The sequence below is a fragment of the Myiozetetes cayanensis genome, unplaced genomic scaffold (assembly GCF_022539395.1).
Source record: "Myiozetetes cayanensis isolate MyiCay16 unplaced genomic scaffold, myiCay2020 scf5-8, whole genome shotgun sequence".
NCBI lineage: Eukaryota > Metazoa > Chordata > Aves > Passeriformes > Tyrannidae > Myiozetetes > Myiozetetes cayanensis.
This window is the reverse complement of record NW_026087742.1, coordinates 115,613,770-115,627,819: the sequence shown is the minus strand read 5'-3', so window position 1 is coordinate 115,627,819 and position 14,050 is coordinate 115,613,770. Positions and strand designations below refer to the sequence as shown.

Genomic DNA, 14,050 nt, shown 5'->3' with positions numbered 1-14,050 from the left:
AGCCTAACTGCATCCCTGCGTGTTCCTGGGCCAGGACACTTCCTGTGCTGGGGATAAACAGCAGCTGGAGGCAGAGGAAGCTTTTCCTCTGCCATTGGAAAAGCCCTCCCAGCCCATGGATCCCCCTGTGCCCCATCCCCACCTTGTCCCCCAGCCCAGAGCACTGAGTGCCACGGCCAGGCCTGCCTTGGACACCTCCAGGGCTGGGCACTCCAAACCTCCCTGGGCAGCCCCTGCCAAGGCCTGACCACCCTTGCCAGGGAGCAATTCCCCCTGAGCAGGTGCTGCAGCCATTTAATCCCTCTCCCTTGTTGTGATCCAGGTGTAGTTTGCACAAAGGACTCCCTTTAACCCCGGGCTGGGGGTGGGACTGGGAGTTCTGCTGAGCAGCTCTGGGGAGTATCCACCTTAACTGGATCCAGCTGCAGCCACAACTCCAGGTTCCTGACCCCCATCCATCCCTGTGGAGCTCAGGGCCCACTCCAAGCCAAGGTACTGCACTCCTGGCTGGGTGCTGGGAGCAGCCTGGGAACAGGTGTTGCCAAGAATTCCACCCATCCATAGGATCCCAGAAGGCCTGGGTTGGAAGGCACTGTAAAGCTCATCTTGTTCCAAGCCCCTGCCAAGGGGGGTTCCAGTTCCAAACTGGTTACGAGTTCCCACCTGGAGCAGGAATTCCATACTTGGAACAGACGGTGCCTGTGCTGGGGGAGCCCAGACCTGCCTGCAAACCACACCCATAAAATGAAGAGTTTTATTTTAAAAAGACTTTCTAAAATACAAAAGGAGAAGCCCAAAGCCTCTCTCCGTTAAAAGTCCTTGGAAGATTCTGTGCAACAGGCGGTGCCTGGGATGTCCCTCCCTTCCTGCCCACACAGCCCTGAGCACGGCACACCTGGAACATCCTGCTCCAGGGAATGGAGCCTGCATTCCTAGGCCTTCCAGGTATACGCATAGTCCTTCATCTCCAGGAAGCGGATGGCAGATTTTCCCAGGGTTGGACACTGCCTCAGCTGATCCAGAGTCTTGGGAGGCAGTCCACATGCAGGGAGGTCCTGGTGTGATCCCTCATCCTCCTGTGGGAACGCACAGCAAGGACACACACATGGGACAGGCGTTTCTGTACTTCCAAACGTGCCCTTGGACACCCCTGGGGAGCTCCCTCTTCTGATTATCCCATTTCTGAGGGAGTGACAAGCCACAGGGGCTGCCAGTGGTGATCACAGGCTAAGGATTGTGTCCCAGCCCCGCTCCCAGGACAGGTGTTGGTGTCCCGGTTCCCTGCCCGTTCCCAGGACAGGTGTTGGTGTCCCAGTTCCCTGTTCGTTCCCAGGGCAGGTGTTGGTGTCCCAGTTTTGTGTCCCAGCCCCGCTCCCAGGGCAGGTGTTGGTGTCCCAGTTTTGTGTCCCAGCCCCGCTCCCAGGGCAGGTGTTGGTGTCCCAGCCCCGCTCCCAGGGCAGGTGTTGGTGTCCCAGCCCCGCTCCCAGGGCAGGTGTTGGTGTCCCAGCCCCGCTCCCAGGGCAGGTGTTGGTGTCCCAGCCCCACTCCCAGGGCAGGTGTTGGTGCCCCAGGTTTGTGTCCCAGCCCCACTCCCAGGGCAGGTGTTGGTGCCCCAGGGCAGGTGTTGGTGCCCCAGCCCCGCTCCCAGGGCAGCCCCTGCTCACCTGCAGCGGGCCGGGGCAGGCGTTGAAGGCTGCGCTGGGCTGGTGCGTGCTGAGCAGGGCGCGGAAGGCCCCGCGCTGGGCTGGGCCCAGCAGCCGTGTGAGCGCCCGCAGGGCGTGGGGCAGGACGGGCCCCAGCACCTCCAGGCTGAACGCGTCCTCCGAGCCCCCCGGCACCCGGGCACGGCCGCTGCGAGCCTGCGGGCACAGCAGGGATCAGCCCTGCCCTCACACGGCACGGCCAACCCCACCCACCCCCACCCACCGACACCGCGGGAAACCAAAACACCTCCCCACAGTGCCAATCCCCGCTCAGTGCACCGGGACTGGGATGGTTTCACTCCTAAAATGCAGCGCCTGGAGTGCAGAAATGCTGTAGGGAGTGTAGGAGGTGAAGTGCAAAGGACAGGATGAACTTCTCTGGTGGAACAAGCAGCTCCTCCTGTGCTAACTGGGCAGAAATTCCTGGCTGGGAGGGTGGGCAGGCCCTGTCACAGGGTGCCCAGAGAAGCTGTGGCTGCCCCTGGATCCATGGAAGTGTCCAAGGCCAGGCTGGACGGGGCTTGGAGCAGCCTGGGCTGGTGGAAGGTGTCCCTGCCCATGGCAGGGGTGGCACTGCATGGGCCTTAAGGTCCTTGCCAGCCCCAGTGTCCCCTTACAGGAACAGCTGGTGAGTGGTGGCTCAGAGGCTGCTCCTGTGCAAAGGGCCGGGGCAGTCTCAGACCCCACAAGAGCTCAGGAGGAACCTCTGAGCCACCCTTTTCCCCCAGGGCGGTTCTGTCAGCCTGTGGGGAGGGGCAGGAAGGGAACACGGGGGTGTCAGTGCAGCACAGGGACGTGTGGGGGTGGGGGGGCTTCAGGAACAGGCTGGACTGCACACAGGAGGCTGCCTCGGGCTCGAGCCCCAACACCTGCTGTGAGGTGTCTGAGGAGAGGCCCCCATGTCAGGAGTGAGGAGACACAGCCCTGTGGCAGGGCCAGGGCCCTCACCTTGAGCGTGTGCAGGGTGCCCCCCCGGAAGGCCACGGGGGACAGCAGGGTGGGGGGCAGCCCCGCCTGCGGCCCCGCCACGGCCACCAGGCTGCGGCAGTTGATGAGCAGGTTGAGCAGGGTCAGCGTGTCGCAGCCTCTCACCAGCGCCAGCGACTCGGGCCGGTGATCCACCCGCACCTCCTGCTTCTCCTTGCGGCTGCCAGCGGGAGTCACGGGAAAAGCTCGGCCAGGCGGGAGGGAGCCGCAGCAGAACCCCCCACCCCTCGGACCCAGCAAACAGCAAACCCCAAGAGCCAGAGCCCACCACTGATTTGCTCTCTGAATGTTAAGCAGCATCTTAACCCTGGCTTCAGATTCCCAGAATTGTGAATACGCTCAAGAAGACATGCACTGTCTCCTAACGTGCACGAATGTGAGGATTCCTATTTGGGAAACAGCTCTCAAAAGCCCTCAGAGAACTTAAATCTGGAGCACAGCACTGTAACAGCTGCAGGGTTTCCCAGTGTTGCACCGCTGGAGGTGCAAAGGAAGGATACAGTTGGATGGAAATAGCATCTGGTTTCTTCACCTCGTCTTGGACTCCCATCTCCTCAAGCCAAGAGAAGCTTTCCTCATCATCATCATCATCGCTCAGAGCCGGTTCCCTGGAAGGCACAGGATCACTGTCAGCAGGGCAGCACCTCCGAGGAGGGTTTTCCAAACGGGCTGTGCAGGAGCCTGGAGATGCCCCTGAACTGCGGCACTGCACGGGGTTGTTACCTACCCTTCATCCTCCGCACTGCTGCCCCCTCGGAGGCCGCCAGGCCCGTCTGTTCCCAGACTGCCCTCAGAGCCTTTCTGTCTCCTGGCTCTTTCTTCCAGGAAAGGCAAGGAGAACTCTATGCCTGGAGCAGAGGAGAGCAGTGAGCGGTTCTGAGGCACAGCCCGCGCCCCGTGTGAGCCCCGCCCGGCCCGGCAGGAGGGGCTGCACTTGCCTTCGCTCCTCAGGGCCTCCCTGAAGCCGCGGGTGGTGGGGGCGATGGCGGCGGTGGGGACGGCGCTGCCCCCCAGCCCCGCGGCGCGGAACAGCACCGAGAACTGCGGGCAGCACACGTAGAAATAGGGACAGAGCCCCGCCTTGAGCAGCCGGTACAGCGAGGAGAAGCTCACACACCTGGAACGAGCGGCAGCAGCTGTCACAGCACGCACCTCTGGGCTGCTGACACTGCCCAGGGACCTGGGACAAGGCATGGAGGGACAGGACACGGGGAATGGCTTCCCACTGCCAGAGGGCAGGGACAGATGGGATACTGGGAAGGAATTGCTGGCTGGGAGGGTGGGCAGGCCCTGGCACAGGTTGAATCCCAGAGAAGCTGTGGCTGCCCCTGGATCCCTGGAAGTGTCCCAGGCCAGGCTGGACGGGGCTTGGAGCAGCCTGGGCTGGTGGAAGGTATCCCTGCCCATGGCAGGGGGTGGAACAAGAAGATCCTTAAAATCCCTCCCATCCCAAACCATCCCGTGATTCTGTGATTAATTAAAATCCCATTGTCTTAATCTTACCAAATACATCCCTAATTGGGTTCCACTCACCAGTCGCTCCTGAGCACTTGCTGCAAGGCCTCATCCTGTGCCCAAGGACAAGCCTTTCCAGCTATTTTCCTGTCTGCCCCAATCCGAGGGAACAGCGGCAGCCACGGCAGGGATGGGTGGAGCCAGTACACGAGGCTCTGCTGAAAGGCACAACGCAGCTCCGTGGACAGCTGGGGATCCTGGAGATCCAAGAGGGTTTGAGGAGGACAGGAAAGCTGCCAGACACAAAGCTGGAGCTCCAGCCACACTCCCAGCTCTCACCTGCACACTCGGGGGCAAGGTGGTTTCTGTAGCTCTGCAGTGCTGAGCAAGTCCCTGAGCTTCCTCTTGTGCTTTTAGATGTTCCGTCCAGGTGAAAGGTTGGGAAGACATGAATAGAATCCGTGTTTTAATACTCCAGTCTGCAGGGAAGTCCTGCCTTGGTGAGGAGGGAACCTTGGGTACAGCAGTAGGTAAATGAAGATCCTGTCCAAAAAGAAACAGCATCAGTCCACTCGCAGAAAATTAAACCTGTTCACAGGTGGAAACAAAGGCACACTTTAGACTCAGCTGTTTATTTCAGTCAGTACCAGACTCTAATAGAAATAATCCATTCTATTGCTTATAGAACCACACAAGAGGGTTTTCATTCACAGGAGTCTGTCTAGCAATGATAAACAGGAACAGATCAAAAGATAAATTATTCCAAAAAAAAAAAAAAGAGAGAAAACAGCTAAAATCTTCCCAGCACTGTGTGCTGTTTCATACCTTGGTTAGGGCGAGGATGTCGGCTCCTGCAGCGGGCTCTGCTCTCCCGGGGGGCTTCTCTTCACAGGCAGGCTCTAAAAACTGAACGAAAGAGCAGCGTGAGGCCCAAAGGAGCGCAGGAAGCACCGGGCATTGAAAACCGCCCTGCCTGAGGGTGATGGCACCGAGGGCCAGGGCTGGTGGCGAGGGCGCCGAGTCCCCTCCCCGCCTCTCCCCTCCCCTCTCCTGTGCCGGGGCTCGGTCCCACCTGCCAGAAGGGCGCTGCCGATGGATCCCCGCCCGCCGGGGCCGGGGGCTGAGGCGTCGCCGCCCGCTGAGCCGCGTGGTTCGGGCTGGAGAAGGGGTTGTTCGGGCTGGAGGAGGGGTTGTTCGGGCTGGAGAAGGGGTTGTTCGGGCTGGAGAAGGGGTTGTTCGGGCTGGAGGAGGGGTTGTTCGGGCTGCAGAAGGGGTTGTTCGGGCTGCAGAAGGGGTTGTTCGGGGTGGAGGAGGGGTTGCGGCGGGCGGGCGCGGAGCGGCCCAGCGGGGCCGGGGCGGCAGAGGCGGCGGGGGTGGAGGGTTCGCTCCTCCGCGGGCGTTTGCGCTTCAGCCGCAGCATCGCCGGCGGCCTCTGGAAGCCGGGCGGGTCGGCGGGCTCGGCAGGGGCAGCCATGGCCGAGCGGACCCCGCAGCAGCCCCGGGCCCGTCTCGGCGCCAAAGGCCGCCCGCTCCGCCCCTGGGCGGTGCTGAGGGAGCGGCGCCGCCATTGCTGCGCCCTCAGGGCCTGAGGGGACAGCGGCTCCCGCCAGCCCCGCTGCGGTCCCGGCACACACAGAGAAAGGGGCCACAACTGCTGCTCAGCGACACAAAGGGACTTCCCAAGCCCTTCGCAAACCAGCCCCGAGCGCGGGGGGCGGCTCTGTCAAAGTCACCACGCGGCTGCACCAGCGCCAAAAGCACCTGTGGAGACGCTGCCACCTGGTTCCAGCTGTGCCCCGTGTGACACCCAACACACACGGTTTAGTCCTCTATCCCAAACGGACCAAAAGCCTCCGTGTTTTATCCCTAGGTTTTTAGTCGATTTGGGAGAGAAGACTAATTTTTATTATCGCACTGGCCGGTTGTACATGGGGTTCAAAATGCACAATAAAGAAATAATAAATAAACCAGGGCTAAATTGGGAAAGGGGAATGGGTTTCATGGTCACTTCATGAGACATCCGATGTTCAGAGCGAAGAGTCCTTTCCCTGCTCCAGCGTGGGGTTCCTCTCACGGGACACAGCTCTCCATGAACTTCTCCTGCTCGAGTCCTTCCACAGGATCAGTCCTTAAGGCATCCATCCAGCGTGGGTCCCTTCCATGGGGTCAGTCCTTCAGGAACTGCTCCCCTGTGTATCCCCCGTGGGGTCACCAGTCCTGCCACCAAACCTGCTCCAGCGTGGGCTCCTCTCTGCACGGACCCACAGGTCCTGCCAGGCCCCTGCTGCAGGCTGGGCTTCCCCAGGCTCACGGCCTCCTTTGGACATCCCCCTGCTCCAGGGGGCTCCTCCGGGGGCTGCTTGATCGACATATCTACTGGCAAAAGATTTAATAAATGAAAAACTATATTGTAAGAAAAAAACACTTTTTTTTGCTGTTTTGCCAGTGGTTTTTCATGTTTTAAAATTGTTTTCTTGTTTCCTTTGGTTATTTTGCTCAAATGAGCAACAGCAGGAGAAAAGCAACAGTTGTGTCCAAAGAATCAGTGTGGTACTGAGGGTTCACACGCTTCAGATGTGTGTACACACGTGTGTAAAAGCATCTCTTCTTTTTCGGGCTGCATTACATCACACAGGCAGTGAAATCAGATTTCCTCCTGTTTTCATGCACTCCCTGTGCATCCTTTATCAGGAATCTGCTCCAAGTCCCGTGAGTGACAGAAGACAGATTAATTGTGGTTCCAGATGATTTCTTTGCACTTCTTTCCAGCTTCTTACACTGGAAGTGCCAGTGTCTGCTGTTTGAGCCATCCATGGGGAGAGACTTTTCACAAGCGCCTGGAGTGACAGGACAAGGGGAAATGGCTTCAAAGTGATGAAAAGCAGGGTTAGATGGGATATTGGGAAGAAATTCTTTCCTGGGAGGGTGGGCAGGCCCTGGCACAGGTTGCCCAGAGAAGCTGTGGCTGCCCTGGAAGTGTCCAAGGCCGGGTTGGACGGGGCTTGGAGAACCTGGGCTGGTGGAAGGTGTCCCTGCCCGTGTGTTCCGACCCCATTAGGGAGAGATGCCTCTGCCCAACTTAAGGTGTAAATGAGACCATTTGCTGACAACACTTGGATTTTATTGAATGCAAACTTTATTGAACTAGAAATGAGAACTAAAGAGCTAGATAGGGATCCTGGAAACTGAAGGGGATCTATAGGAATCTTCCTAATCTTCTATCTTGTCTTTTCTAATTCTCCTAGTGCAACTGCAGGATACCTATCTATCTATCCTATAAATGTGATACTTATGCTAACATGTAAATATAGTCTTCTCTACCTTAGCCAAGTCTATCTTCATAGTCTATTGAAAACAGTCTTCCTAAATACTATAAAAACTTATTGTAATAATTATTAACTGAATTCCCTACTTAAAGAGCTAAATGAATTAATCAAGTGAATGTCCTAAAGCCGTGTTTGGTTTGGTTCTGGAATAGTCGTGGTTGTGGCAGTCCTGCAGGGAGGTTGTGGGAGCAGCAGATCCTGTCTTTGCTCGTTCCCTGCAGGACTCGTCAAGATTGGCAGTAAATGTCGCAGGTCGGTGGTGGAGTCACTGTCTGTGGAAGGATTGCAGAGGTGTGTGGGCCCGGCCCGGCGCTGGAGCGGGGCCTAATCCTCAGGCTGTCCCCGTGTGCAGGAGCGGAAGAGCCGGTGCAGAGCCCCGAGCGCCCTCCTTAAACGACAGGGACGTTTCCTGGGGCCCTGGGTCTGTGCCCCCGCCTCTGCCACCTGCTTGTGCGAGGCAGGAGGAGCTGCAGCCCCTCGGGGGGCCTGGGCCTCCAGCTGGGCAGGGGAGGGGCTGGGGGGGCAGCAGGGGCTCTCTGGGGCAGGGCCCTGGCTCCGTGTCCCTGCCTGTGCCACCTGCTTGTCCAAGGCAGGAGGAGCTGCAGCCCCTCGGGGGGCCTGGGCCTCCAGCTGGGCAGGGCAGGCACAGACCGGCCCCGCTGGGCACGGGGCAGGCGCCCGGCGCTCAGCCCACGCCTCGCGAGGGACGGGCACTGGGAGCCCCTCTGCCGCAAGGATTGCCAGCCTGTGTTCCGTGCCTTCTCCCTGCGACAGCTCCAGGACGCTCAGTTCTTCCCACTCGTCCTCCTCTGGCCGCAAGGGCTTGACCTCCAAGCTGTGGACGGTCGTGTGTTCCCAGTCCAGCAGTGCCAGCTCCCTGTCGCTGTCGTCTTCCCAGCGGGACACCATGGAGGGGATGTAGTCTCCCCAGTCAGAAAACTCTTGGCCGAGGGAGTCTTCGTCTTCAGACAGCTCTTGGGCAATGGAGTCTTCCCAGTCGGACAGGAGTTCTTGGTAGGCACTGAATTTCCTTTGGAACTGCCCTTCCATGCTGGATTCTTCTGACTCGGTCAGTTCTGGGTAGCCACTGCTACTCCCTGGGGACTGCTCTTCCTCGCTGGATTCTTCCCGCTTGGATGGTCCTTGGGAGATCTTCTCTTCTCCGTGGGACAGCTCTTCTGTGCTGTCAGACAGCTCTTCCCAGTCAGCCAGTTCTTCACACTTCTTCACTTCTTGGGACTGCTCCTGCTCCAGGTTTTCTTCCCAGTCCGACACTTCCTGGTAGCTCTTCACTTCTGCTGGGGACTGCTCTTCCTCCGTGTAGTCTTCCCAGTCGGACACTTCTTGGAAGCTTCTCACCTGTCCTTGGCGCTGCTCTTGCTCCAGGTTTTCTTCCCAGTCCGACACTTCCTGGTAGCTCTTGGCTCCTCCGTGGGACAGCTCTTCCTCACTGGAGTCTTCCCAGTCGGATACATCTTGGCATCTCTTGGATTCTCCCTGGGACTGCTCTTGTTCCAGGTTTTCTTCCCAGTCGGACACCTCTTGGTAGCTCTTCACTCCTTCGTGGGGCAGTTTCTCCTCGCTGTGTTCTTCCCAGTCGGACACTTCTTGGCATCTCTTGGATTCTTCCTGGGACTGCGCTTGCTTGATGTTTTCTTCCCAGTCTGACACTTCCTGGTAGCTCTTCCCTTCTCCTTGGGGCTCCTCTTCCTCGCTGTATTCGTCCCAGTCGGACAGTTCCTGGTAGCTCTTGCCTGCTCCAGGGGACAGCTCCTGCTCCCTGCGCTCTTCCCCTTGGGACACTTCTTGGGAGGTTTTCGTTTCTTCTGGGGACAGCTCTTGGTCTCCCTCATCCTCCCACTGGGAAATCTCTTGGTCAATGTGGTATTTCCAGTCTTGGCCCTCCATGGCCCCCTCCTCGGTGTCTTGCCCTGACAGGAATGACCCCCTCTCTGCCTCCTCCTGCTGCTCCCTGAGAGCCTGGCCTTCCAGGCTGGGAGCTGAGGAGCTGGGGGGCTGCAGGGGCTCTGTGGGGCAGGGACCGGGCTCCCTTCCCCATCTGCTGTAAATGCTGTTCCTGTTTCTGTGGCTGTGCTTTGCTCCTCGTCTCCCTGTTCCATCCAGCTGCTGCTCAGATCCCTGGATCACAGGCTCAGTCTCACTCAGGATCTCAGTGGTGATGAGCTCTGTGTCCAGCATGACCTGGCTGCCCTCTGAGGGGCTCTGTGGGGCAGGGACCGGGCTCTCTCTCCATCTTGCTGTTTCTTGTGTTTCTGCATCTGGGCTTTCTTCTTGGTTTCCCTGTTCCATCACCTGCTGCTCAGGTGCCTGGATATCAAGCTCAGCCTTCCTCAGGATCTCATTAGTGATGAGCTCGGCCATGTCCAGCAGGGCCTGGCTTCCCTTTGCGGGGCTCTGTGGGGCAGGGACCGGGCTCTCTGTCCCTCCTGCTGTGCCTTGCATTTCTGCATCTGTGCTTTGTTCCAGGTCTCCCTGTTCCTCCAGCTGCTGCTCAGATCCCTGGATCTCAAGCTCAGCCTCGCTCAGGATCTCAGTGGGGATTTGCTGCTCTGTGTCCAGCAGGGCCTGGCTGCCCTCTGAGGGGCTCTGTGGGGCAGGGACCGGGCTCTGTGTCCCTGCTGATGGCACCAGCTCCCCTGGGGCTGCAGAACCTTCTGCCTTGGGCTCCTCAGGAGCGAGAGGCCCCTGGGGCTCCTCCTCCTCAGCAGCTCCGGCCGGGGCAGCAGCTGCCGGCTCGGCCTCCGTGGGACTCAGCGGGGCAGGAGCTGGGCTGGGCAGCTCACGGGCTGCCTCTGCTGCCACCTGTGTGCCCACGCTGCTGGGAGAGCTGGGCCCCTCCTGGGCAACAGCCTGGGGGTCCTCCTGCTCTCCTGGGCCCAGGGCCTCGTCAGAGAGATTGGAGGGGATGTCCTCTTCCCACTGGGACAGCTCTGGCTCTTTGACCTCTTCCCCTTGTTTAGGGAATGGTTTCCACTCTTTTTCCTCCCCAGCCAAGGTCCCCTCCTCAGTCTCTTGCAGTGACAGCAGTGACAGCACTGACCTCCCCTCTGTGTCCTCCTGCTGCTCACTGGCCACCAGGACTTCCAGGCTGGAAGCCAAGGGGCTGGCAGTGGAGCAGGGGCTGTGTGGGGCAGACACCAGGCTCTCTCTGCTTTCTTCTGCTGGAACTGTTCCCAAATCTGCAGCTGTGCTTTGTTCCAGGTTTCCCTGTTCCTCCAGCTCCTGGCTGGATCTCTGGATCTCAAGCTCAGCCTTTCTCAAGATCTCAGTAGTGATGAGCTCGGCCATGTCCACCACGGCCTGGCTGCCCTCTGAGGGGCTCTGTGGGGCAGGGACTGGGCTCTCTGTCCCTCCTGCTGTTTCTTGCATTTCTGAAGCCCTGGTTTGTTCCTGGTCTCCCTGTTCCATCAGCTGCTGCTCAGGTGCCTGGATCACAGGCTCAGTCTCACTGAGGATCTCAGTGGTGATGTCTCAGTGTCCAGCAGGGCCTGGCTGCCCTCTGAGGGGCTCTGTGGGGCAGGGACCGGGCTCTCTGTCCCTCCTTCTGTTTCTTGCATTTCTGCATCTGGGCTTTCTTCTTGGTTTCCCTGTTCCATCATCTGCTGCTCAGATCCCTGGATATCAAGCTCAGCCTTCCTCAGGATCTCATTTGTGATGAGCTCGGCCATGTCCAGCAGGGCCTGGCTGCTCTCTGAGGGGCTCTGTGGAGCAGGGAGTGGGCTCTCTGTCCCTCCTACTCTTTCTTCCATTTCTGCATTTGTGCTTTCTTCTTGGTCTCCCTGTTCCATCAGCTGCTGCTCAGGTGCCTGGATCACAGGCTCAGTCTCACTGAGGATCTCAGTGGTGATAAACAGCACAGCCTGGCTCCCCTCTGAGGGGCTCTGTGGGGCAGGGACTGGACTCTCTGTCCCCTCTGCTGTTTCTTGAATTTCTGCATCCTTGCTTTGTTCCAGGTCTCCTTGTTCCATCAGCTGCATCTCAGATTCCTGGATCTCAAGCTCAGCCTCGCTCAGGATGTCAGCGGTGATGTCCTGCTCTGTGTCCAGCAGGGCCTGGCTGCCCTCTGAGGGGCTCTGTGGGGCAGGGACCGGGCTCTGTGTCCCTGCTGATGGCACCAGCTCCCCAGAGGCTGCAGAACCTTCTGCCTTTGGCTCCTCAGGAGCGAGAGGCCCCTGGGGCTTCTCCTCCTCAGCAGCTCTGGCCGGGGCAGCAGCTGCCGGCTCGGCCTCCGTGGGACTCAGCGAGGCAGGAGCTGGGCTGGGCAGCTCACGGGCTGCCTCTGCTGCCACCTGTGTGCCCACGCTGCTGGGAGAGCTGGGCCCCTCCTGGGCAACAGCCTGGGGGTCCCCAGCAGTCACTGGGCTCAAGGGTTTGTCCCAAATGCTGGGACCCACATCAGCTGCCCCCTGAGACAGCTTTTTGTCACTCCTGTCTTCCCTTGGGGGCAGCTCTTGGGCACTGTACTCTTCTTCCTGTGCTTGCTCCTTGTCTGTCTCGTCTCCCACTTGGGAGAGCTCTGGATCTCTCTTGTCTTCCCATTGGTACAGTCCATGGACTCCCACATCTTCTTCCTGCTGAGGCAGGTCATGGCATCTCTGACCTTTCTGCTGGGACAGTTCTTGGACTCCCAGATCTTCCCATTGGGACAGGTCTTGATATGTCTCTTCTTGTTCCCTTTGGGGCAGCTCTCGGATTGTCACATGTTCTTCCCATTGGGTCAGCTCGTGGTATCTCACACCACCTTCTTCCCATTCGTGCAGCTCCTGGCGTCTCACACTTTCTTCCCATTGGTACAGCTCTGGCTGTCTCCCCTCACACCGCTGGGAAAGTTCTTGGACTCTCACATGTTTTTCAAATGGGTCGTCTTCTTGGGGTCTCCTGGCTCCCTGTTGGGAGCATTCTTGAACTCTCACTTCTTCCCAGTTGGTAGAGTTCTTCGTAGAGTGTCTCATCTTCTGTCTCATCTTCAGTCTCCTCTTCTTCCCATTCGGTAACATCTCCGAATTGGGAAAGGTCTCGATCGGTGTCGTCATTCCAGTCGGCATCGCCATGGCCAAAGGACCCCTCCTCCATCTCTGACAGTGGGAGGCCTGACTCGCCCACTGCCCCCAGCCACTGCTCACCGAGTGACTCGTCTTCCAGCCAGCTGGGCAAGGGGCTGGGGGGCTGGGAGTTGGGGTTCCCTTTGTCCTCATCCATCTCCGTTCTCCTCTGCAGCAGAGGGACCCAGGCAGCTGCTGCCTCCTTGCAGAGGGGCTCTCCTGGTTGTGGGCACCCCAGGGCTCTGTTGTCCCTCCAACACCTGGGCAGGGCAGGGGCTGGGATGTCACAAGGGTCTCCGGGCACCCCCATGGCCGCGTCACAAAGGGCCCTGGAAGGCGCCCGTGTCACAAAGGGCCACCCCCGGCCCCCCATGGACAGCGGGACCGCCCGGACCCGGCCCGGGGCAGCCCCGGCACTCGTGGCCTTGCAGCCCCTGCTGTGCCCGGAGCCCGGGCAGGGGCTGCTCCGCTGGGGAATGTCCTTCCAGCGTAAAGTGCCGGCAGAGAGCACAGGGCAAATCAGTCTCTCCATCCCGGCACTGCTTCTCTCTCTCGAGTGTTCCAAGCAAATAAAGCGGTCGCTGAACAAGTGGCAGGAAAGGCACTGCCCGCAGCCGGTGCTGCCAGCCCAGCACCCCATCCCTGCGGGGCACCCGCCAAGGGGCCCTGGCTGGGCCGGGCACGGGGCACGCACAGCACTCGGGGGAGCCTTGGAACATTGTCCAAAGTGTACTGTGGAGCTCTGGTGTTTGCCAGGGGCTCCGGGAGAGCCTGTGCTCTCTGCACCCACTCGGGGCTGCTCCCTGCTCCTCTGCCGCCTTATTTCCCAGGGGGATGGAGGTGACAGTGCCCTGGCTGTGACCCTGCACGCACAGGACATTGGAATACAGGCAGCACGTGTGTGCCCCGACTCCATGGGCTCATTGCTGGCAGGAGGGGACACACAGGGACGTTCCCCGGGCTCGGCCGTGGCCGAGCGGACCCCGCAGCAGCCCCGGGCCCGTCTCGGCTCCAAAGGCCGCCCGCTCCGCCCCTGGGCGGTGCTGAGGGAGCGGCGCCGCCATTGCTGCGCCCTCAGGGCCTGAGGGGACAGCGGCTCCCGCCAGCCCCGCTGCGGTCCCGGCACACACAGAGAAAGGGGCCACAACTGCTGCTCAGCGACACAAAGGGACTTCCCAAGCCCTTCGCAAACCAGCCCCGAGCGCGGGGGGCGGCTCTGTCAAAGTCACCACGCGGCTGCACCAGCGCCAAAAGCACCTGTGGAGACGCTGCCACCTGGTTCCAGCTGTGCCCCGTGTGACACCCAACACACACGGTTTAGTCTTTTTACCCCAAATGCACTAAAAACCTAGGGGATTTTATCCCAGATAAACGAGGCTTTTGGTCTCTCTGGGATAGAAACCTAGTTTTGCTCCCAGCAGTCTGTGGTACATGGGGTTCAAATAGCGTAATAAATAATAAATAAATAAGCAAATAATAAATAAATGACTGCTGAATAATATAAATGGAGTTCCGA

At 59.5% G+C, this 14,050-nt stretch overlaps 2 protein-coding genes across 2 annotated transcripts; both read right to left on the bottom strand.

Moving 5' to 3' along the window:
• Positions 1 to 740: 740 nt before the first annotated feature.
• On the bottom strand, positions 741 to 5,654 carry DONSON (DNA replication fork stabilization factor DONSON). Its single transcript, XM_050332824.1, has 10 exons — positions 5,218 to 5,654; positions 4,971 to 5,051; positions 4,485 to 4,688; positions 4,224 to 4,402; positions 3,629 to 3,807; positions 3,418 to 3,538; positions 3,191 to 3,298; positions 2,652 to 2,850; positions 1,665 to 1,859; positions 741 to 1,076 (listed from the first exon to the last, which is right to left on the bottom strand). The coding sequence occupies exons 1-10, from the start codon at positions 5,617 to 5,619 to the stop codon at positions 933 to 935; spliced, it is 1,812 nt and encodes a 603-aa protein (XP_050188781.1). The 5' UTR covers positions 5,620 to 5,654; the 3' UTR covers positions 741 to 932.
• Positions 5,655 to 7,139: 1,485 nt separating this feature from the next.
• On the bottom strand, positions 7,140 to 11,288 carry LOC126648997 (neurofilament heavy polypeptide-like). The gene is given in 5 exon segments (XM_050332789.1): positions 7,140 to 9,483; positions 9,486 to 9,582; positions 9,785 to 10,123; positions 10,661 to 10,951; positions 10,954 to 11,288. Coding segments are annotated over 5 exon segments (2,742 nt in total). The 5' UTR covers positions 11,281 to 11,288; the 3' UTR covers positions 7,140 to 7,795.
• Positions 11,289 to 14,050: the final 2,762 nt, after the last annotated feature.

Excerpts from the sequence above, each read along its gene's own strand:
- DONSON (XM_050332824.1), bottom strand. The coding sequence starts at position 5,619 with ATGGCTGCCCCTGCCGAGCCCGCCGACCCGCCCGGCTTCCAGAGGCCG. Across the intron at positions 5,052-5,217 it reads CGGCAGCGCCCTTCTGGCAG|TTTTTAGAGCCTGCCTGTGA; the intron begins GTGGGACCGAGC and ends TCTTTCGTTCAG. Across the intron at positions 3,299-3,417 it reads AGCAGTGCGGAGGATGAAGG|GGAACCGGCTCTGAGCGATG; the intron begins GTAGGTAACAAC and ends TGTGCCTTCCAG.